Source organism: Amphiprion ocellaris, chromosome 4, assembly GCF_022539595.1.
Source record: "Amphiprion ocellaris isolate individual 3 ecotype Okinawa chromosome 4, ASM2253959v1, whole genome shotgun sequence".
Lineage (NCBI taxonomy): Eukaryota > Metazoa > Chordata > Actinopteri > Pomacentridae > Amphiprion > Amphiprion ocellaris.
This window is the reverse complement of record NC_072769.1, coordinates 12,973,778-12,998,903: the sequence shown is the minus strand read 5'-3', so window position 1 is coordinate 12,998,903 and position 25,126 is coordinate 12,973,778. Positions and strand designations below refer to the sequence as shown.

The 25,126-nt window shown below is 39.2% G+C and overlaps 1 protein-coding gene across 5 annotated transcripts in view; it reads right to left on the bottom strand.

Moving 5' to 3' along the window:
* Positions 1-545: 545 nt before the first annotated feature.
* Positions 546-25,126, bottom strand: part of plppr2b (phospholipid phosphatase related 2b) — a 59,805-nt gene continuing 35,224 nt past the window's right edge. For 3 of the 5 annotated variants that reach the window (XM_023278480.3, XM_035952027.2, XM_023278481.3), the window contains 5 exons: positions 9,129-9,249; positions 8,447-8,697; positions 5,736-5,912; positions 4,471-4,601; positions 546-2,555 (listed from right to left, as the gene is read on the bottom strand). In XM_023278480.3, coding sequence (XP_023134248.2) covers positions 2,447-2,555; positions 4,471-4,601; positions 5,736-5,912; positions 8,447-8,697; positions 9,129-9,249 — 789 coding nt within the window. In that variant the 3' untranslated portion in view covers positions 546-2,446. Of the gene's footprint in view, positions 2,556-4,454; positions 4,602-5,735; positions 5,913-8,446; positions 8,698-9,128; positions 9,250-25,126 lie in introns of all 5 variants that reach the window. The other 2 variants (XM_055009527.1, XM_035952029.2) reach the window with 1 other exon arrangement.

Below are 25,126 nucleotides of genomic sequence, written 5' to 3'. Positions count from 1 at the left end.
GTGGGAATCCCAGTTTACACTTTTATTGATGTTGGATGGTGCAAGTCCTCTATCTTTTCATGTACAGAATCTTAAAATGTATAGTTTCTTGTATAAAAATGAATGAATGAAAACACACCGTGCTATGAAAGTTAATATATATTGAATTGAAATTGAATTGAAATGAATATATACATGTACTGAAGTTCTTCAGTGTCCCCAGACAGAGTTTCAGCTTATTCGGTTTTCCATTAGACCTCACACATTTTAATATATCATAGTGAGAATATCAGAGGTGTAACCAAGACAATGAATTGTTGCTTCAGTTTCAGGGAGCTATACTTAATGGCCTGTAACACCTATGCTTAAGTGAAAATGCTCCTATTGCTCTTAGTCAGACTTGAAGCCAAAATGAATTGAAAGCAGTTTCCCCACACACTTTCATATACAGTGTTCATGGCTACTGTATATCAGTAATTTGAAATAATAGCATGGAACAAATTAAAGTTATTATTAAAGGCTGCAAGGAATTCAGACATGTGAAAAATGTAATTCACTCAGCAAAATGTGATAATTGCAATTTATTTTGGTAAATGAATACAAAACAGAGACGTTTTAACATGAAAATAACATTATTTGGACAGTAATGTTTTTTTTCCTATCTCTTCAGTTGTTTACAAAAAAATTCTGACTGAAAAGTTTCACTGTAGGTAATCTCACCTTCTGCTATAACAGGCATTGTTAGGACGCCTTGGCAGGGGTCCTATGAAGGCCTGCAGTTACACACAAGCACAAGTGTGTAATTATAGCAGCTACTTTTGACAGTTTAACTTAAGAAAACAGATTGCCAAATTAACAGTTACGCTGCCATACAGTATGCTCATTATAAACATACACAGAAATCTTAATAAGCACACACACGCACGCATATACACACACACACGCACACACACACACACGCACACGCACACGCACACTAAATAAAACCATAACAGCGTTGTCTTCATTATATAACCCATCGCGTACACTAGTAAAACCTGCCTGCAGTGTCCTTTTGAACTGAAACCTAGCAAGTTGTGAGCTGATCATGCTGATTGTATGCTGTTAATTTCACACACTTCTCCACTGCGCTACATTCCTGCTTTAGATCAGGCGACTACTCATGTTCCTACTAGACAGCGTCAGGTAGCTTCACATTGTTCACATAATTTAAACATAATGACGGTGTGGTATATACTGTGTAAAGAAATCTATATACTGTACAAAACTATACAAAACTCAGAGGTCCTACTTCTGTATTACACACTTTGTCTGTGCCATTCGTTTTATAGAGTCAGTGTGAGGAAGTAATGATGGACAGAGGCAGGAAAAAACTGGACAGGACAGATGCAGAAACAGCAGCAAGTTGATATCACAGCCACTCTTACATCACATTAGTTTTGAACACACCAGCTGATTTGAGTGTAAGAAACATCATCTTAGCATCCTGTATGTAGATATTTGTACGTTGAAGGAAAAAACAGATGAGGCATAAAAATGTTAAACTAACTCAGATTGAGACCGCCGCATAGGAATGGATATTTGGTCAAGTCATAAAACTTTCCAGATATTTCACAGCATGAACATTGAAACTACAGACATTTTATAACACACACCTAAATAGTAAGTAAATAAAGAGATATTTGGAAAGTTGGTGGAAATCCAGCTCATTTCAGGGATGAATTAACTAATGCCTCAAAACAAATGTGGTATCACAAGCATAGCTTTAGTGTGTATAAATCTCTCATCTATCACCTCACACAATATAAAACAAAACAAAATAAGGTACAACACAGTTGAGTGAACACTAAATCGGTTCGTCTGTGCTATAATTTACAAAAGTGCTTTCCTCTTTGACAGCATCTCTTGTTATTTTTGAGGACAGAGAAAAATCTGTACCACAATACTCGACGGTACCTGCATTTTGATTTACATATAGATCTTTGTTGTTAACCTTGTCCTTTGCTTGTTTCCATTTAATTGTCCTGAGTGTTATAAAATGGTCTTGGGAACAATCCACTTGTGATTAGGATTTTCTTTCATCCCCAAACCCTCCTTTTTAATATTTGATTTAAAACATCAAGTCATCACCAGCCAACAGTCTTTAGAGTCACTGTTGAGTCTTTGTGGAAAACTGGACAAGGAAACAGGACACAGTATTGCTTTAACAGCTCTGGCTTTGGCGAGTCTTTGATTGGGTCTTTTAGACCCAAAAGAAAAGAGAGGCCATCTTGGAGGACAAACAGGACAGTTCAGGGCAGGAAGGACAGCTGTCTGTCTCCTACTGGTCCTCAGCAAATGACAAGTTTCTGCCGAACTTGCATTGTGCACGTGTTGCTGGTTTAGACCTGGGTGGATTTGACTCGTCGGAGAGGCTGTCGTCCTTCAGGGTGGGCTGGGCAGGGTGGGGGGCATTCAGTGGGGAGGTCTAGACTGCGCTGGTGAGGCAACGCCTTGAGGGGAGGAGCACATCGGGAGGGGCGGGGGACGGGATTGGCTGATGGTCATGTGATCTCAGAATACGGTAGCCCTGGAGTCTAACAGGAGAGAAACGTGGACAGATGAGGAAGTAAGAATATAAAAAAAATTGAAACAGTTGGGAAGGTAAAGACTGTGGGGATAGGGGAGATAAACTTGACTTGACTGACACCATAGGAGACAACAATGCACAGTGATGATGTCTAGACAAGACAAAGGCCACACACAACTAACATATCAGACACAAAGAAGCATCTGGAACACATTCAGATGCAATGAGGCAGCTAAGGTTATCAGTGAGGACAAAAACAGAGCAGAAGACAGCAAAAATACATGTAAAAGAAGTATTTACCACACCAATGCCTCTCAATAAAAACAAATACACATACATTTAGAGTTCTGAACAAAGCATATCATGGCAGTCCTTAGTTTCCAATGACTCATGTAGATCAGAATTTCCTATGATGGAATCACTGAAGCCCATGTGTCTTTGTCACAAATAACAATCCTGCATTTTGGTTCTTTCATAGATTCATTATAGGTCTAATGGAAATATGACTAAATCTTCAGAGTAAAAATGCAAAAAACTTTAAATGATCAGTTTTAGTGATGTAGAAAGCTGTGTGGATCCGATTTTTGCCTGACCTTGTACATTCTTGTGAGTGATTATGATTAGCTACAGTTACTGACTCCTCTGAGCCAATTTAAATAGAACCCATTTGATCCACTCAGTCGACTCAGCCACAAACACTACAGCGGGAAAGTCACAGGACCTCAGTACAGAAATGACAAAGCAAATCACTGACTTAAACAAGTCAAGAAAGTCACAGAGTCATCTCAAAGCAGCTACAGAATCCAAAACCGTCTGTTTAAACAACTGTTTGTGAGTATAACATTCATTGTAGAGTTGTGTCACTGCCATGATCAGGAAGAAAACACAAACTGTCACCTGCTGCTGAGAGACAATTGGTCAGGATGGTCGAGAGTTAACCAAGAATCATCATAAAGCAGGTCTGCAATGAATAAGAAGCTGCTGGAACCCAGGTATCAGTGTCCAAACTCAAGAGGGTGCTGTGCAAGAAAGAACCACTTACTCCAAAGCAGCACCTTAATTCTCAACTGAAGTTTGCTGCTGATCACATTTACAAACAAAAGACCTTCTGGGAGACATTTCTGTGGTCAGATGAAACAAAAAAATTGCTATTTGGCCATAATGATCAGAAATATGTATGGAGGAGAGAAGTTCAGGCCTTTAACCCCAAGAACACCAAACCTTCCGTCAAGCATGATGGTGGTAGTATTATGTTCTGGGGCTGTCTTACTGCCAGCAGAGCTGGCTTCACACAAAGTAAATGGAATAATAAAGAAGGAACATTACCTCCACATTCTTCAGGAAAAATCTTAAATCATCAGCCAGAGGTTTGGTCTTGGATACAGTGGGATGTTCCAACAAGTCAATGACCTCAAACACATATCAAAAATGGCTAAAGAAAAAAAGACTAAACTATGCTAGAGTAAACATTTTAGACTGGTCTCCCCAAAGTTCAGGCCTAAACTCAATCAAGAAACAGCATTGGAGATCCAACAAATGTAGTTTAACTGTACCAATTCTGTTAGAAGGAGTGGTTTAAGATACAACCAGAAACTTGCTACAAGCTAATGAATGACTACTGAAAGTGCTTAGCTGAGGTGAAAATGACCATTTAGCCAAATATTGCATTGCTATATGTATATTTTTGCATCAGGTTTAGTTATATTTCCAGAAGACACATATTAAATCAACAAAATAACCAAAATGCATGATTGTTTTTTGTGAGACATGAGTTTCATTGATTACATCATAGAAAATTCAGTTATAGGAGTCATTATAAACTCAAGACATCCATTACATGCATGGTCTTAACGAGTGTATTTAAGCATTTGTTAATCACTTTGTATTTCTATTCCCCACCCCTTACCTGGAGGCCACTTAACTTTTCAAGTGGACTCTCCACACGGGGCAGGCTGAGCAGAGGCATCCCGACGGGGGGCTCTGGACGCTGTGGAGGCGGAGGAGTCGGCACTGCTATCTGCGTTGGCTGGAAATTGTTGATCACGCATGACACCTGATAGACAGCAGACAAAAGAGGTAACAGAAAAAAGAAGAGAGAGACACACTCCACTTCACAACAGAGATGGATGAATTTCTAGCGCGTGAAATGCTCCGAGTGTGCATGGAAACAGATAGTGAAGAGGAAGAGACGGAGATAAAAGTAAGAGGGATAAAGAATGAATTATGGGAGGAGGCATGAAAAGAAATCCATAGTCTTAGGGGCATGCCAAGGGGAGTTCTTTTATCTTTGAAGTTTACAGTGATCCTAGAAGTTTTCCTGGAAAATTGATTTAGGCCAAAAGGTCCGAGACCAAATGGCTCTATACGAATGTGCCACAATAAAGATTCAGCACAGTCAGAGCTTTTATGTATTCATGCGTATGAAAGTGTGTCCTGTATCACACAACTCCTTCTAGTCTTAATCATCAGTCCATCCTCCCACCATCTCTCCTGCACCCACTTCACGCCAACACTGCTCTATCTTTGTATTCCTCCCTCATACAAATCCAACCCTTTCTCCCTTCATCATACCATCCTGTCCTACAAATGGAAAATGCAGCGCAACACATTCGGTCAAAGTTGAGGTAATATCTGAACTTGACTTTACTATCGAAAAACCACATATGGCACAGAAGGTCCACAAAAACTGCTTTTTAAAATTAGAAGTGACCATAAAATAGAGCTGTAAGGTAAATTGCAGCAATACAGGCAAAGCAAGCTGCTGAGATAACTACAGCGAGACCATTCACTTGTTTATTTTTCCACAGCTGTTATCTGTAATTGAAAAAAATATCTATTTTAATTAACCCACATGCCAGTTATTCCACACAACTAAATGAGGCAGTGGCTAATTTCAGTCATGGTAAAAAAAAAAAAAAAAAAAAAAAAAAACATTAACACTATTGCTAACAGTAGCTGCTATCTCTGCTTCTGGCTATTGCAACTTCAAGCAATTTGTCTATTTCATTTACCGGCGATGCTCTGTCTATGTGAAGCTACCCAAACAGCAAAGCTGCAGGCGGAAAGCTGAAGTGAAATTGACTACAAGCTCTGTAAAACTGAGGGAAGCTGCAGATTCAACTAAAATCCCATCCAGCGCCTCCTCCTACCTCTTTCCTTTAAAATGCCCCCCTTCCCTCCTTCTCACCAGGAATGCAGCAATGGCTCCTCCCGTAACAAATCCAGCCAGGACGTCGTTCCAGTGGTTCCTGTGTTCGGTCACCCTCACCACCCCCACCAGCACAGCCAGAGACAGCAGCACCAGGCATAAGGTGGGCTTCGTCAGACGGGTCCCTTTGGTCCGGAACACCAGGGTCACATACATCTGGATGGAGCGACACACACTTATTCAAACATGCACATGAAACACCACGTTGTGTATTCAAGGTGAAGTGAACCAGGTGTTGAATCCACAGGCCCAGCCATTCAGCTGAGACTATGCAAACTGTGCTAATAGTTTGAACATCTTAAGTAAGTCACATGAGGCCATGCTTTGCAGTGATTTAAGAGCAGCTGAGGGGTTTCACAAAAAAGAAAGTGAAATAGTAACGCTACTGTCATTGGTTTAATGCTTCTAAAATGACAGGAAAGAGGCACTGTGATTAAAAGGAGAACAAAAGCTTTGTGAAAGTTTTTCTTTCCCTAGTGGTGCTTAAATTACAACTAAGCGCAAAACCTTATTACTTTCCGGCCCTATAGAACAGCAGACGAATACCTGAAAAGCTGGTTTGTGCTAGACTCATATGATGACTATCAGTGTGCAAATGTTAAAGCGGATATGTTTTTAGCAGGTCAATATGTGGCCAAAATGTTAAATTCTCAGGAGATTGATATGAAATATTTTTTGACTAATATTCAGTCAGAAAAAATAAAGAATCCGCAATCAAACATTGGTAAGACAAGCCTTAAAAGGTTGTTTTAAATATTGACTGGTCATACATGGGAGATTTATGTTATTTATTTATTATAGGAAGGATAATTGTAGTAATTATCACTGATTACAGATTACATCATTTTAATGTTATTACAAATTGCACTGTTTCATGTAAATGTGCTGGAAAGTGAAAGACTGAATAAAGTGTTGCTTTTTTTATGTCTTTGCCATTACTTGACCTTATCAGGACTTTTTCCTCAGGGCAACATTCATCTTCTTTTGTGTATTTTCAGGCTTTCTAACAGCATGACATAAAACAGGCCAATCAGAAATCAATTGGCTGTGAAGCAGGTAGCGGTCATTTCAAAGACAGCACTCAAGAGGTTCACTCTTTTTGACAGAATGTAGTTTCACTTGTCTTCTTGCGATTCTAGGATCCAGTTTGGGCTGATAAATCATACCATATACCTATATACGTGAGTTTTTAAGCCACTGATCAGAAAAACCTTTAGTTATTAGTTGTGTGTTTTGTTTTCACCATCTAAAGGGATTTTTATTATGACAATTCAGAAGGTATTTATGTTAATAGCCTAAAACTTTGCTATAAAGGCTTAATGAATCATCCTAACCATTAATAAATCACTCAGTTACAACTTACAGACCCCTCCATACTTTACTATGCTGTTATTCCAGTTTTATTGTATTTTTATGTGTTTTTATTAGAGCTCAACTGATTTATCGACCGATTTAGGCCTGTTACACATATATTGATATTGAAATCTTTGTTGTCCAATATGAAGCTCATTTTAAAAGAACGTAATGCAGAAAAAGAGGCTTGGTATCAGTTAAAAATGGTGTTATCACTACTTTATCCACCAGAGTGGGCTCCATCTTCATTGTTGGTGATAATCTCAGCAGCACATGCAGCAGGCAGAATATTCTAAGTCGTGTTTTCAGCATAATCAAACTATATTTGTGAAATACATTTCTGGAAAGTTAATTTTAAAAAGCTGTGTCCCTGATAACTGCCATATCATTCACGCTCATATCTGTTTCCTATGTTAGCAAAGTAGCTAGCCGGCTATAGTTTTTCAGCAACGTCAGTAAGGTAGAAGACTGAAACATTATCATCAGAGCTAGTTGGGGAGATGCAATGCAGGAGAAATTATTAAGTAATAAACATCGTCCCTATCATTAACTCTCCTGTGACAACTTTTATAGCTCGTCAGTTGAGTAGAAGTATAATGTGTTAGCATCTAAGCCATTCTTTCTATACAATATACAATACAATACAATAACTAAGATACAATAACTTTATTAATCCCCGAATGGAAATTCAATATAGCACTAATGAGAGTTTTCCTAATGCTAACATTATATGTATAAACTGTTTAGGACCTTCTGTTGACAAGCTCCCCAAGCTAAATAATTCCAGTCACTGCATTTACAAAAGCTGTAATGTAGTAATTTTATATCAGCAGCATTATTCATATCTTGTCTCAGCAGCAGTGATCCATGAGTTACTGTTAGTGACTGTTACATGTTAACAGTTGCATGTTGACTATTTTGGTTAAGATGACACTTTGATTAGTAAGACAAAATGTTTCTGATTGGAGTCAAATTCACTAAAATAATGAGTAGGAACAAATCTGTAACTTAAATTGAGTAGAGACTGCATGGTTTAGTGGAGAGAACATTAGATGTTTTGCCATTGACTTGTGTTATTTTTGATTTACCTAAATAAAAAGATAAATTCATAGTAAATATTAACCTATTAAGAATCATATATAGTTGAAACATGCAATGCAAATTATTTCGGTTCCAGCTCAGATACATAATTTAATGCATATATGACATTTTATTTATATATATAAATGCAATATAAATAAAGATTATTATTATTATTTATTTATTTTTGGCTTGACCAATAAAACAAAGCATCAAATAACACAATGTGTTAACGTCTTGTTGCTAAAGTTTCCCACCACTGTGTATACAGCTGAATAAAAGCTGAGTGCCGCGTCTTTGGAGGGGAAGGATTTGCGAGCGGACACCACCAGGTATGGGTTTCCTGTGCAGGCTCGGCGCTCTGTGATATACTGCAGTGGAGACTGGCATCCCAGAGCTGTGTAGTTTGGCTTGCAGGCAGACAGGAAATGAGGTGTCTGGTTTCCTGTCACCACTTGACCAGCATTGGCAAAGATGGTGGTGGTGAAGAGGCCGAAAGAGTAGACACCTGAGTGGAAAATGGAGAGAGTGAAAATGAAGTATTGTATACTTACATATACGAAATCAAAGTCAGCAATGGAGCAAAGAGTCAGAAACAAGCACGTAAATGGGAATCTTTTTGTAGTTGCTGACTGCTGTCTGCGTGAGAGCCAAAGGCCAGACAGATGTAGCCTTTGCTTTTATGTTTTACGTCTTCAATCTACCATACAGACTTGCTGAAAAAGATCACAAAGCATCAACAGAACGGGGCATGAAAAGAAGGGCAATGGAAATTGGACCACATGAGACCCATACTGAGGACAATGGCTTTTCTTGTCAACTCCTCATACTGTATCACTGAAGTATAGCGGTGTGAGTCTTAATGAGGCTTGGTCCCCAAGTACACAGGCTCTATTAGTCAAAACTGAAGAAGCTCTGATCTTTAGCACGATGACTGACCCAGAAAACGTACGATCCTGCGGAGGAGAGGGTTGAAATAGCAGCAGTCTGCGGTCACTATGGTCTTCTCCTGAGCTCCTTCTGTCTTCACAAAGAAACTGGTCACTTCCCCGATCAAAATCTAGGACACAGACAAAAAGAGAGAAGCCACAAACATTTTTATCAAACGGAAAGCTTAAACTGTATGGTTTAGGATTGATCAGCCTCACAGAATATTCCGTCAGTTAAATATGGTGCACAGTAAAATTATTCATGAGTGTTCCTCCCTCAGCCTTGCAATGATTAAAATTTCCATCACCATTTGGCTGATTTTACGCTGCCTTAGTAAATCCCAACATTAACACCTCCCATTCACTGTCATCAGTGGGAGTTTGTTGACCTTGATGTCTCACAGACCTTTTATCTCTCTATTTCACTTTTTTTTTCCCGCCATACACAATTCACTGCAGCTCCATGAAATCATGACTCCACTTTGATTTATAATGCAAGTTAATAACCACAAAAATGAACATTGATTTTGTAAGACAACATGAATCATACCCATCTTATACTATTTTCCTGATATATTTGAAATATATTAGCTAATGTTTAAGCTTGCCCGGATCACACCCCATAAAACCTCCATTATAATTTTACTGTTTCAGCCTCAAACCATTTTGAACACCAATTTAAAGAGCACACACCCCAGACCTCTGGCAGCCATTTGAGAAACAGTTTTAAGAGTTTAAAATCAGCAGGACCTTGATTTCTTTGGACAGGGGAATAAATTGACTAAACACCACAATACACATTCCTGGACACCATTACACTCTGCATACTGAACTTGTCTGACCAGGGAACCTCGGCTGACAGCAGCGTGGATAGATGTAGGTTACATGCTCATACAATATGCATGGTTTCGAGCCAGTAGCGTGGGACGATACTAATGCACCGAAGCTCTCTGCCCTCAGTGTGACAGATGAAGGCTGAGGTTTACGCTAGCACTGATGTTACGCGCTAAGAACCCCCAGTGGAAGGTTCAGTGAACTTGTAGAGTGTGTGTGTGTGTCAGCACAAATTACGTCTTTGGAGTATGACGCGACCTGAGTGCTGCAAAACTATGCAACATGAATGCCATGTGTGGTAAAGGAAGAGGTTTGGGGTTTCTTAAGATGTTACCAAATAGGATGTTGTTTCTGCAGCCTCATGCACACCTTCAAACTTTTGCATGTATTCAGAATAGCACTTAGCACAGAGTTCTTGCACTATTGATCACTTGAGCTCACTTCATTTACGAGGTTTTAGACCTTGACTGAGCAAAATTCGGCAAAAATCTGAATTAATTTTGCCTGACAAATGATCAAAAGAGTTCAAGACATTTTGTTTTGTTTGTATAGAATCATAGTAGATTTTGTTCTTCATTTACTTTCCCAGAAGTCCTCACATTTTGAACCTCATCTGCTGAGCTGCTCGAGGTAGCCATATGCTGATAGTATACTCTAAACTAGACTGTTTTGTTAACCCTTTGATGTGCAGCGTGGGCCAGGAGATACCCATTTCCACTGGATTTGGGTCACTTTTGACCCATGTTGTGCATCAAAGGGTTAAAGGATATCAAAGGAATTCCAACAATTGTGCTACAATTGATACTAGTACACTTGACATCCCAGCAGCAACAAGTAGCAGGGACATTTTGGAAAAACTGGAAGCCCAGGACAAACATGAAAACAGTCACCAACCACACGACACTGATTGAAATTTGAAGAGAATGGTGCCTTGGTGGTTTGCACAAACTCTACAGAGAGAAACCAAGTCTGTGTGCTTTTTGTTGAGAACTTTCCATTTTGGCAAGAAAAGTTAAATAACCGACAAAGAAAAAAAATTGATAAATTCAGCAGAAAATGTCACAAAAGATAAGGTGCAGCTCCTGTTATCTTGGACCTGCTTCAATATTATCCTCACATAAATTTGACTGTGATGGTTTCTGTGGTGTGTCAGCCATTAATCATTTTTGTTGGAGCTAGTGGAGGTTTAGTGTCTTGCTGTAGGCACTTTGGCAGAGCTGTTGGGTGCCAAAGATGAGACAGCTGGATTATGAGTTGCACATATCTACCTCTAAGCGACTTCAGAATCTCATCACCCACTTCCTATGATACAACACTCACCAAAAGTACAACTGAAAGCTTAAAAATAACTTAATGAAGTGTTGAACATGGTATTTGATAATGTTTGGTTCTTGGAACTGTGTACCGGTACTGATTATAAAATGAATTGTAGATTAAAAATGAACACATTTCCAATTATAATATGCACCAACGAGCCACAACATTAAAACCCACTGATATAGGAGGTGCTTATCATTTAATGTTATTATCATGCAATGTTCTCCTCAGAAACCTTGAATTCTGGCATTCATATGGATGCTGCTGACATGTACCACCCACTTGAACTGACTTTGCTAAATAAATGTAATTATCTATTTACTGAAACAGTACACCTCTCATTTTGTCATGACCATACAAGCCAGATGAGAACATCTTTTCTTCTGGGTCTGTGTTTTCTTTTATTATCCAACTTCTCTCAAGGCACTAACTTGATATGTTTTTCGGGAGATTTCACCTTGTCAAGTTGGTTTGAAAGAGACACTTGTATTTCAGTGGCACATTTCAGTTCTATAGTGCAAGGTTCCTGTCATTCTACAGACAGAGATGCTGCCTTGATATATATAATGGTCTTATATATGCTGTATACAGCTAACATTGTAAAAACAGATTGAACTGAACTAGCAAGCAAATTTTAGCATGCTGATCAAACCTATAAGCTCACAGAACACGGGTCCCAGTGAGTTCGATTGAGAAAGCAACACCACATACAAAGGGGGTCTTTCATGAGTTTAGCTTAGAACTCATAGTTGCTACAGCTGTCAGATTTCCACAGAGGGCTACAAAAAATAAAACCAGTCTTCCGTTGATTCTTTGAACTGGACTTCAGAGCATCTGAGGGGTTGGGGCAGGAACACATGTAGTGAGTTGATGATAGGCCGAGGGCGCATAATCATGAAAAGAATTCAGACTATCTCAAGAGGGCAGAATTTCTATGACAGAAAATTATTTAGACTAACTTTGGCATAAAGCTGATGTGTGCTCTCAGTTAGCTTCATGTTAAAACTTAATGTATTCTTGGGAGTTACATGTGTGAATGAAAATAATAAGATAAGGAGTGGAGAAAACGCCCTCCCCCCCAAAAAAAACAACACAAAAACAAAGCACAGAGACCTATAAATGGTGTTGTTGGCAGCTAATTACTGTGAAACTTAAAACTATCAAAGGCTCAATTCTGACTTGCCATAATGGCTTCAGCAGCTGTCAGTGGAGTCTGGATGAAACGTGTGTTTTTGTTTTTATAGCAACTTAAGGAAGTTTGCCACTTGTGTGATTTTCAAAAGGAAGATTAATACAATTCATGAGTTCTGAAGCTGCCGTCAGCATAACCACAAAAAGGAAGCCATCTCTGCAGGGTGGCAGGATGTGTAACCAGCGCGACAGCTGCAGCCACAGACCTTATAAACAACCATATGCACTAACTGGCTGCAGCACATTCACATACAAACACAAAGGCCAAAATACAGCGACATGAAATCAAATTGTCTTTAAAGCACTGAAAACTTTTTGCCAAATATTATTTTTGTATTAAACCTTCACAGAGCTGCTGCATTCAAATTCCTACAAAAAACACTTTCTATTACAACAAATTAGATGTAACTCTTTTGTGCTTTTTAAAAAAGAAATTCTAACATCAATTGTTAAGTATTTAAATTCACCCATTACTGTCTATAAGGTAATTCTGCACAGCTTCTCCAGGCAAAATACAGGGACACAAACAACATTACTCAGTGCAAACTGACACAGATTTGACATTAAATCTTTAGAAGGGTCCGTTACGTTGTGTCACATACATCACTCCATCTCTATCATTTGCTTTTGACAACGTTGACTAGCTTGTCAGATTGCACAGTGACAAAACCAACGTCTCAAAAAAGAGTCAACTTTCATGCTTCTCACATCATATTCTCCCTGGAGCCAGAGTTTTTTGATGATTCCTGGAAGGCAACATCAAACCAAAGGAATCAGATTCAGAGAGACTGAAGGGCATGTAGGAAGAAAGACATTTGCGATGTGCATATCTGCAGATGTTGGTTAATAATATAGAAACTCCTGGCGTTGAAATATGTACTGAAGGTTAACATTTAAATGAATTATTCATTTCAGGTGTGACAGCAGTGCTGCTCATTGATATAGAAAGAGTGTTCTATCATATAAAGCATCTGCTACAGATAAGAACATCAGACACTGAATAGTCTTGTTACTTTTTCTCTGCCATGTTCTCTACCTGTTTCTCACTGTGATGGAGAATGAAGGCTGCATTCCTATTAGTGAAGTCGTTGCCGTGTCCCCTCCTTTATTATCGCTCAATTACTTTTTTCAGCTGCTCCCAAGCCAACTGTGTTCATATCAACATTCTATGTTGTTGGGCTCCCACTCAATTGTTACGTGCTGCATTTCTCACAAAACCGTATCCTAAAAACTATCTAGTTTCAATACTAATCCTTTTTTGAACTGACTGCAGTGAAAAGCTCCTTCCTGCTGCTTCACAGTGCATCCATTTTAGTCATAATAAAAGGTCTTTGACAGAAATAAAATGAAGTAAACTTGATTCGCTCCAACAGCTTGCAGTTCAGAAGTCTCTGCTTGACAATCAATATTCATGCAATGAATGCACAGAATGTTACAGTATTCTTTTCTCCATTTATAAACTACTAAATGCTGAGGCTTGTAGATATTTAACAGACTTTTTCATCGTGGCTCTTTGGTTAATTTTAACAGACACTTGTATTCAATTTTCTACCAAGCTAATTGCCTGAATTCATGGAGTTCATGCATGGCTCGACATATCTGTGCCATTTTAATAAAGTGTAAGAGGCACTAAATTATATCCATGTCATATGCTTCCTATTCTTTTAGACAAAAATTTCACTAATGTGTCTGAAAAGTGCTCCTGATTTTATAGAGCTCCTCTTGTAGCGGAAGCTGCTTAATGCATTCAGATACAGAACCACTGTACTTATAGAAAGTATCACCCTTTTGGAAATTTACCCTCCTTTTTGCTTTTCAGCATTGAATTGTAATCAGTTCATTTGGACTTCTTTTAGACAGAAAGTTACAAAAGAAAACCCCTTCATGTTAAATTGGAAACTGAGAAAGTAATGCCGGTTAATTACAAATATAAAATGCAAAATAAGTGATTTCTTAATTATATACCCCCGTCCTCAAACACTGCACATCATCACAAACACACCATCCCCACTCTACAGCATGGTGGTGGAGGCATCATGGGAGGGCTTCTAAAGGCAGAGCTTAAAAAGACTGCAGCAAATGTAGCAACTTTCAGTTGATTGTTTTTGTATTTTTACTGTTTTGTTCCAGTATCATGACAAATTTCCATCAGCAGTGGGTAGCTGTTTTCAACAACAAAAGCAAAATTTGGTTCATAATATGCTACCTGTTCAGCACCAAACAGCAAACACACAGTTAGCAACTAGCTGGTGAACACACTGGGGTATTTAGCTGGTGAAAATGTCAAATCACAGGAGTTGGTGGAGACCGACATACCAGCAGCATTCAAATGTATGCTAATGTTGCTTGTATCAGGTATTTCCTAAATATGTAAACAGGCAACTCTTTACACATCTAGCAAATTTTGCAAAGAACTCAGTGGTAGTATGCCAGAACTGTGTTTACTACTTGTAGTACTGGCCCTAGGTAACCATAAATATTCATTAACACAGGTTTAAATCTGTCTGACATGCTCTGCCTTTCACATATTTGCTTGTTTCAATCATGTATATTTTAAAGTTTCAAACACAACACTGGCATAAACACTTTTAGGTAACAATGAAATCATTGTGTCATGCATGCAACCGAACAGATGTGCTGCGTTTCTATTCCGATATAAAATAGATGCAAAACTGAGGTGATGTTTCAAAACACAGTTTTTACTGTCATTTGTAGCAATTACTGACATTTAGACTCTGGGTAATCACAGTGAATAGTCAGTTTGAAATCAAACATGACATCAATCAGCAGTGTGGCTCTCTGGCTGCCTGCTTTAATTCAGATCACAACTTCATGCAGGGACGTGTCAAAGCAGCAACGCTAAATGCCTTTTAACGTTTTAACAAGAAACTGCAATCCATAGATGCCATTATCTTTCTGACATTCTTGTTTTCACACAAGCACAAGGGCACACATACAGACAATTACATGCAAACCGAAGGTGGAGATTTTATTTCAATTCACTACCATCAAAGAACAGAACACCTGGCAGAGAAACACAAAACAAAGAGAGTCAAGCTTGCAATACAAAGGGTCGTATATTTCAGTAGAAATGAAAAAAGAAAGCAAACAAATAAATAGCGGAGCTTTGGTGTAAGAGGAAAAAAGGAAGATAAAATATGAAGAGAATAATAGATTTGACAACAAGAGATGAAATTGGAAAACAGAATCTGAGAAAGACGATTATATGCAACGACATTCAGAAATACAAAGCAGCTGATTTCACCTGTTTCCAAAGTAATGGCCTGTATCTAATGGAGATGAGGATGGTGGGTTAATTTGAGAGTATTTTTAAGATTCACTGCGCTTCTCAGGTTCAGTGTAATGCAGATGGGGACTGTCAGTGTGCCAGCAGGCAGCCCACACTAAAACATGACCTCCTGTCCATGCTGGAGATGTCTGCTGCTTTTCCTCTGTATGTTTTTCGACCGGATCATTCAAAGCTACACGCCCACTCAGTCAGGTTGATCTACAAAAGCATGCTGGAAGCTACAGCGGCCACAAATGCATTTATGGTTTCTAGAGAAGAGAGAGAATCACCACTTAAAGAATCCTGAAGAGAAATCTATGGGAGAACTTTGAAAAATGTTGTACAACACATGTCCTGCTCCTTCCCTCCAAATAGGGAATTTTCTGTTTTGTAACAGTCGAACTAGGAAACATCCAATCATGCTGTTGCACGGACTCAGGTGTGATGTTATGAAACCATGTGCATGTTTGTATAACCTGCAGGAAAAAATACTTTTTAAACCTTATTTTTGTGGAAAAGTTACAAACTTTGAAAGCATTTTTCAAGTCAGATTTGACTGCTGATTTTATATAAAGCAATTTTTCTGTCCCAGTGACCATTAAAACTGCACTTAGGGTTCTCTTTATATTCATTTAATCAGGAACTGGGTCTTGTTAAACCAAAATATTCGCCCAGGAGTCACCAAGATAGCTGCCGTGTGGCAAGACTTGCCTATATGGAATGATCAAGACTTTTTAAATAATAATATGAATACAAAAAATAATGTGTATCCTTTTGCATTGGTACTGAAATTGTACTACATACATTGTTATCACCATGACCCCATAAACAATATGTGCAGGATGCAGGAGATCATTTTAATCTGTCTGTTGTTTCCCTCCCCTCACCTAAGTGGAAAAATGATTTTGTTGTTTTCCTAGGAAATGTTATTTGTAGTATTACTGCTATTATCATTATTACTCCGCCAAGGAACAGCGGAGTCATGTGATGACCAGCGTACGTTTGTCTGCGAGTCTGTCTGTCTGTCTGTGTGAAACATTACTTAAAAACTGACTAACAGATTTGGATTAAATTTTCAGGGAAGGTCAGAAATGACACAAGGACCAACTGATTAGATTTTGGCAGTGATGCGGTTTATAATCTGGCTTTGTTAAGAATTTCCCATTGGGAGATATACCTGCTGGCACGTTGTCGCTGTAACCATGATGTGAACACTGTGTCAGTTACCTGCTGACGATCACATGATTGCGATCCTACTACAAACTGACTGTGATTTATCAGTTAGAAATCATACAAGAAACAAATGATTAAACTGTGGGGTGTTTCTGAGTCCCATCAATTCCTGCTGCCTGCTACATATTTAGGTCAGGCAACGTAGCAAACCCCAGCCAGACACCGTAAGATCAGCCATCAGCCTTATGTTGAACATAAATCCACCTTTCTGTCCTTCACTCATTTCTTCACCATAAGAGCTTGTCTCCATCCCAGCTAAGTGCTTCTAAGTTTATACACATCCTTTGCTAGACAGCAACAGCGTGGAACCGTTTTCTTTCATCTTTATGCAAATTTTCGGACTTGTCGGCAGAAACCGCTTCTTAGATGAACATTTCCTGTGCTGCTGGAATGGTGATAAAATCAAAGCCCGTAACATTAGAAATATGCCTTCAAAATAAAAGAATGGATGGAACGGTTATTTTAACGTTCGCAAAACAAAGGCTTGGCAAAAGTGATGAACTGATCAACAGACCTTGATAAGAGTAATTTACATGCAATTCGGTATCCACACATAACATGCACATGCATAACACATGCCTGTGCCCAGCATGTTCTACAACGCCTTTTAAAAAAAAAAAAAAAAGATTTCATCCGGAAATGGTACATCAGCTGAGCAACCTTGGCGGAGTACTGCGCTCTCTGAGTGCTTTTCTAGTTATTGTATATTTAACAATAACAACTACAAACAGTGCAGCTTATCTCATGTTTCTAATTTCAAACTAGAAATTGGGTCGCGACCACGGTGCATTTTGAATTCCTTGCTAAAAAAAATAAAAAATAAAAAAAACAAAGTCTGTGTTGACAAATGACAGCTGACACAAAAACACTTCACCAGTACAAAGACCTTTGATTTCATTTCATATACAAGGTGTTGCATACAAGATTTGATGAGACAGTGCAAATCTGCAAGACAAGGTGCCGTAACAGCATAAAAGTAGTGTAAGTGTACAAGGCAGGTGTGTGAGTCCTGCCACTGGGTTGAACATTAACTATCAAACTGTAATCTCCAAAGTCGTAGTGGAAGGTGAAGTTTTATGCTCGACTGGAAATCCACTGGAACAGGGTGAAAATCCGACTTGGCAACCAATTAGATTTGAGCAGATGCTGTTTTCTGGAGGCACTCGCCGTGTTTTTGAGGCCATTTTTATTTTGTCTCAGGATAGTCAGAGGGACAAAGGGAGAGAAAGCAATGGGGCAGTGAATGAGAAGACAGGGAGATAATAGATAACAGAAAATTGAGTAGGAGAGAGTAAGAAAATGACAAGAAAGAGAATAGGAAGCTGCCAGATGAAGTGGGAGATGAAGGATGACTGACACAAACTGTCCTGTCCTGCCTCAGGGAGCAGAGATCACATGGCTGCCTTTGTTGAGCAACTCGAAGCATGCATCTGTGCACAAATATATGTGTGCGTGTTTGTGTGCACTGAAGAAGCTGTTAGTAAGACTTTTTGACAGTAGGGAAGCAGCTCTGCAGTCTTTTAAGTGTAACCTCTGGACTCAGGCAACTATACAAGTTGAAAGGACATCCATTAAAACAGAGGAGACACAGAAACAAGAGAACTAATGCGTTTGTGAGGGAGTGATGGGAGAAACTCTGGAGATTGAGCTGGTTTTAATTGACTTTCTTTGATTTTTGGCTCACTGCAACACAGCGACGGTTGGTCTAATATTTAAGGTGTGCGTATGAGGCAGCGTGCAGTTTTGATTTACAAAATCCAAGAAATGTGAACATAAAAAAGGATAAAAATCTAATCTTTATGATCAGTGTGTTGGAGAAGTACAGTCAGTTGAAAACCCAATCTTCCAAAATGTGTAGCGAGACAATAGAGCAGTCAACTGGTATGGAATGATGAGCTCTGACTGTACAGGAACTGCAAACTGGTGGATTTTTTTTTTTTAAACAATAGATGTATCCTGGATGTTCAGTCAACCATCACTTTCAATTTGTAGCTCCTCAGCAAAGAAATAAACAGAAGTGGCTACAGAGAAAACCAGGAAAACCACACATAGAGATGTATATGTGGAAAACAGACATTCATATAAAACACAGTGATTCACTCTTTCGCTCTGTATTAGAGCAGTGTAATAGACACAACGTGCACTATGAATAAGACTAACAAATGCCGGTTTGACGTCACAGCATACAAAAAGCAAGATAAGCTCAAGAGGGAGTGTGAAAATGTACACTAGTGTATCTGTTCTTATTCATGCCAGATGTGTGAGGAATTTTTAGCATTAAGACCCTTGAGATATAGTGAGAAAACAGTAAATTTAGCTACGCATTAACACCATGAAATGCTCAAGGGTTGAATCATATTTGATGTGGAATAATTAGTGCGCGTCTGTATCTACAATATGTGTTTTGTTGGAAGTCCTTTACACTTACTCCACCTTCTAAAAACGATGTCATGCTGGAAATAGCTCCTTAGTGGTCATTGTAAATGAAACACAGAAACCTCCATGAGGATTACAGCAAGTCTACACAAAGCTTCTGCAAATATCACATGACATCTGTTTACATTGCAAGCCCAGTGCTCTACTTTAAACACACTCACATACACAGGCAGCCTCCTCATGCACTCGCAATGGTAACCATGACAATATAGCTGCTTCAGCTTCATCATCACCCACACTCTCTCCATCCATCTCCTTTTCTGTCTCACCCTGCTTTTATGCTGTGTTTTGTAGGGCAGCTATCCTAGGTCTTTGTGGAGGAGAAACTAGGTTACCAAAAGCATCTCCTTTTTTCCCCCTGTACTTCTCTTTTCTGATAAAAATATAAATTGTCCTTTCTAGCCTCCTTCTTGCTATCCGCTCTCATAGTTCAAATCCTGTTAAACTCAGTAAGGTTTTAGCCGCGGTTTGAGGTATGACCCTGATATTCTTCTATCCTCATTCCATACCCTCATTCCTTTTCTTGTCTTTTTGAATTTTCCTCTCTCTCTCTTCAAGCCTCTCCCTCTCTGTCCTTATCCTTTATAGTCTCTATTTCTCTATTTGTCTATTTCTGTCCCCTCAAATTCCTCCTGCTATGAGTTGTGTTTCAATCCCTCCGTTTGCTTTTAAGCAGAGATAGAAGGATCTTGGATCGGTGTGGGAAGAGACCTTGCAGCTAATCTAGCAGAGTGTGAGTGTATTGCAGGATTAGAGGTTCTCATCTGTGGGTTAGAGCATGTCTTACAGGCTATCACAGTGGGAGCAGATAGCTGGTCAGGCGTATCAACATGGGGCGACATGGCCTGCTGTCTTCATCTCTCAATCCTCTACCCAGTGTGATTGGCAGTGACAGGATAAAGCTGCGATTATCCCTTATTATCCCTGCCCTTTTTTTTCACTGCTCCATCTCACAGGCCTGTTTGCTGACGCACTAATCTGTCTGCCTTTTCTGTCTGTCTCAGACTTTCTAACTGTCTCTCGTTTGCACACACAAACACAAAGGAAAAGAAGATAGACATGGTTGGACACACAAACAGAGACAGGCCAAGATGTGCTGGTGACTGGCTAAACACATTATACCTGCAGGGAATTGTGTTAGGAGTGCAAATCCATTTTGAAGAGGGAAACATTTTGTGACTATTTTCTGCAGGAAATTCTTATTTGACAATTAAAACTTCTATCAACATGCTGAAAGTGCAGGAGGAAGTCCAAAGTTAGTTTCATTAATTTTACTCACCTCCTATCCTCCCTGCAGTTTCAGACCCTGTCATTTCTTCACCCTGCAGCAGTTGTCCTGAGCTCTTCCCACTGTTCCAATTGTCACCTCATATCTACCTGCCAACAGCACAAACCAGCCTCTCATTCACCTAATCAGCTGCCAGAGTATCTCCGCCACATTCCCTCTGTTCCCTGCAAGACTGTACTTTGTGCCTTTTCCATCGAGCTCTCTCCCTGTGTATTTAGAGTGACCTCATTACAGCAAACCTTTCTACAACTTCATTTAGCTTTGTTTTAAATCAACCTGGGTTGAACTGAACTTTTACAAGTGGTTTTCAAGCCTAATTGCCTGTTTTGACAGGAACCGACTGCTATGTGTGCTTGGCATGACAATTAAATGAAACTGTTTTCTTTCTAGGGCGACCAAATAATATCAGAAATTGAGCTTTAGATCCGTAAACCGCTGAAGCATGATGTCACACAATACAAAATACATACAACTTTTCATACATAGTCATCTAAACACTGCTATAGAACAGCATTGTGTCGCTAAAATGTGCCTGTACAACTCGAGTGCACCCAGGAGATTGAAGATTATGTTCTTTGCAAGACCATTCTTCTTCTTCTTTGAAGTTTTGTTTTTTAAATTTTCATTTTTCACTCACTGTTTTGTTTAAGTATCAAAACTATTTGGTTAGGTTAAGATAAGTATGATTTAGTTTTTTAAAAAATGACCCTTTTACAACATGTTTGAAGAAGCAAGCATCATTAGGCTGAAAAATCAAAGCAAACCGATCAGACAGTAACAGCATTAGGTGTGGTCAAATCAACTGTTTGGCGCATTCTTAAAAAGAAAGAATGCTCTGGTGAGCTCAGCAATGCCAAAAGACCCAGAAGATGATGGATAACAAGTGTGGTGGATGACAGAAGAATCCTTTCCCTGGCCAAGAAAGCCCTTCACAACAGTTGGTCGGATCAAGAACATCCTCCAGGAGGTAGGGGTATCTGTGTCAAAGTCAACAATTAAGAGAAGACTTCAGTGAAAACAGAGGGTTCACCACAAGGTGTAAACCATTGGTGAGCCTCAAAAACAGGAAAAACAAAAAAAACCCAAAAAACATCTAAAAGAGCCTGTGCACTTCTGGAACAACATCTTATGGACAGATGAGACAAAGATAAAATGTGTTGTAATGCCTGCACCGTTCACCTGATGTGGATGTAAATACCCGCAAAAGGTGTACCGTGGGTGCATAAACTCCAGAAGATGGGGAAAACCTGTATCCTCTACATGCATGTTGGATGCATGCAAATGCACTGTAGATTAGCTGTAGTACCTGGCTGTGCCACCAGGTGGTGCCTATTACTGTTTAATCATGTAGCTGCTTCAGCAGCCCAAGTCTTCTTTCTAGACCAATACAGTAATATCAGCCCAGGACAAATGTCTACTGTGTGTATTTGATTAAAATTTGATAATGCAGGCAATTATTGATTAGGAAAATTATTCAGAATTTGCATCCCTAGCTCAGATTCATACCAATACCTATCATTTGTAAAAAATGTATGAATTGGGCCTGATCCCAATGTCTCAGATTAGATTGGGATATGCGGATTAGAAACACATTTCTGATATGTCACAGACAAACGTAATCTGGGAGAAAATCAGTTTTCCCTCAAAACAGAATTAATGCAATTTAGTTGTGTGGAGATGTCATCATTAGGGGAGAGGGCTGCAAAGAATATTGTGCTGAAAGTGCATTGTCCAATTTTCCACAGCACCAAATTCAATTCACATGAGCGCTAAAATCTCTTTTGCCTCATTTGTGGCTTCTTTCCTTCTCCCACATCCTTACTGAAGAGGAAATCATCAGGGGATCTGATCTCCTCACAGTCCATTGTTTGGGCAAGAAAACGATGGAAGAGCTTCAAATCTTTTCTCCCACTCGATGGTCCTCCCCAATCCTCTTCCGTCTGTCAAGTGTGACTCCATTATTCATAAAGGATTGTTCCAAGGCTTAGCAGTATGCAAACTTCTGGTCAATTTGCATATGGACACTTGGTGATGTGTGTGTTTGGGTCTATGCTTATGTGCACTTTCACAGCATGAGTCATAAAATACACATAATTGCAATCAACTCAAAATGTCAGAAAAAAAGGAGGATTGCATGCATGAAGTGATGGAGTTCCAGGCTGTCACAATCTATAAAGACATTTACTTCTGCCTTACTTCACAGTTTGCACGAGTTTGTGCTTGTATGCCTCTGTTCATTGGCGTCTGGTCACATGAGCAGATTTCGTGTGCGCCACTTGTCACAAATGACAACTCTGATTACGATTACAATAGAATGTAAATATAGAACAGAATAAAAGGCGCTGAATGAGAACAGGAAAAGCCTGGATTTTCTGAACATCATAATTTGCTAAACATTAGCATAACAATAACACAGTAGGGAAGCATCATGGGAGCCATTTTAATATATGAGAATTCTGTTGTTGCAGGGCTCACCTGCAGCCACCCACCATTTGAATCTGCATGTGTCTGCACCCAAACCGGGAGGAGAAAGGGAAACCAATTTCCACATCCACAAATGGTTATAACAGGGAGAAAAAAATAGTGTTGCTGGGTACAGTTAGATCTGACATTTCCGTCTTATTTCTGCGATCTAATCAAGAAGATTGCATTCTGTGATTTAACTGCCTGTTACCACAGCAGGCAGGGTGGTTTGTGGTTACAGAGGTGTCTTTAAAACACATTTTTTGTAACTCTTAGGACTTGGTGACAGCGTATTTAGTGGGTTTGGGATAACAATGATCAATTAATTAGAAGTGGCAGAGTAGTCTTGCATAGCCAGATCATTCGCTAGTACCAACACAGTAGATATTGAAATATTGCAAATGAAAATGAATTATTGCACATAATAAAATATGCACGAGATTGAAATATCGCACATGATACTGGAACTGATGTTGCACATACAATTGAGACAGTAACATTGCAAATGATGATGTTGATGTTATTGTTCAGATTTAGGTATCCCCTGTTTCAACATTCCACCCTGCAGAAGGTAGAGGTAAGATACAGTCTGATGATCAAACTACAACTGAAGCTTCTGTAATGTAACGCAACAGCAGCGGCCAGAGGATGAGAGGACTTGTTCATAATAGTGAATAGCTTCCTCAGCATTCTCCTCTCAGTGCCTCCATCAAACACTGAAGCTCCACTTCCAGGACAGAAACAGCTTTTCTGATGAGTATATCTATTAGCATCAGCTGTCTTCACTCTGGCGTCGATGATGACACTGGCCACCACCAAATGACAAATCATCTGCAGACACTGAAAGATCTCAGTCTATTGAAAAAACAAAACAAAAAAAAACAGGTGGCTCTGACCTTTCTTGTACAGAGCCTCTGTGTTTTCAGTCAAGTCCACTTATTGTCTATGTGGACACCAAGGTACTTGTAATCCTTGACAACCTCCATGTGTGTTCCCTTGATGCTGATTGGGTTCAGAGTGGTCCTGTGCTTCCTAAAATAGCACAGCTGTGCAGAAAGGTCTGGTTACAACTAATTATTATCCTTCTGTAGGTGGAAAGGAGGCTTGTCTTGTTCATGTTTATCTTTTTTTTTTTTTACAGTTATTTTATTATTCTCTTTTCCTTATTTCTAGAGTGACACCAACAGCAGAAACCAAATTTCTTGTTTGTGTATGTACTTGGCCATTACAGCTGATTCTGATTCTGATATAGACAGTAGAATAATTTGGGTGGAACATTTGCATGAAGAGCAGGAAGCACTGTCATTAACATGGTTAATTCACCTACTTCACTGCACAATAAAAACCTTCAGCAAAACTTGAAACTTTCAGTGTAATAGGTTAGCCTTCTAGCCTGGAGGTTGTTGTTCTTCCCCACAGTGAGTGCAACTAGTGGCAAAGTAAATCTGGTGTTCAACTCTTTGCCCAACAGCAACAGGATTGAACTTTAAGGAACTGCGGCACTGGAGACTCCATAAAGGTGGAATGTATTTAGTCAGATGTGCCACAATATTCAGTTTTATACAACTCTACTTTGCTGAGCAAGAAGCAGTGTGACTTTCCTCTTTGTATCCAACCAGTCATGAATAAAACTAACCAGTAGTCAGTATGTGACAAAGCTTGGATCACTGACAAATGACCAAATCTGAGGTTTCCTGGCATTTAGACTGCAATTGCATGTATCACTAATTGTGATTTTCTATGCACTGTCTGTACTAATTTTAACCAGACAAAAATAGGTCTAAAATGAAAGTTGTGCCAACATGCGGGTTATCCTTCCTGTACATTCTAGTGAGAGGCAGCAATAAGACAGTGGCTCAAGCTGGGATTACATGTACAATCCTAACATTCCCACTGCATCCTAACCACTGACATCCAGAAGATTCTCACTATATTAGAAGGGCAGAGGGAGAATCAA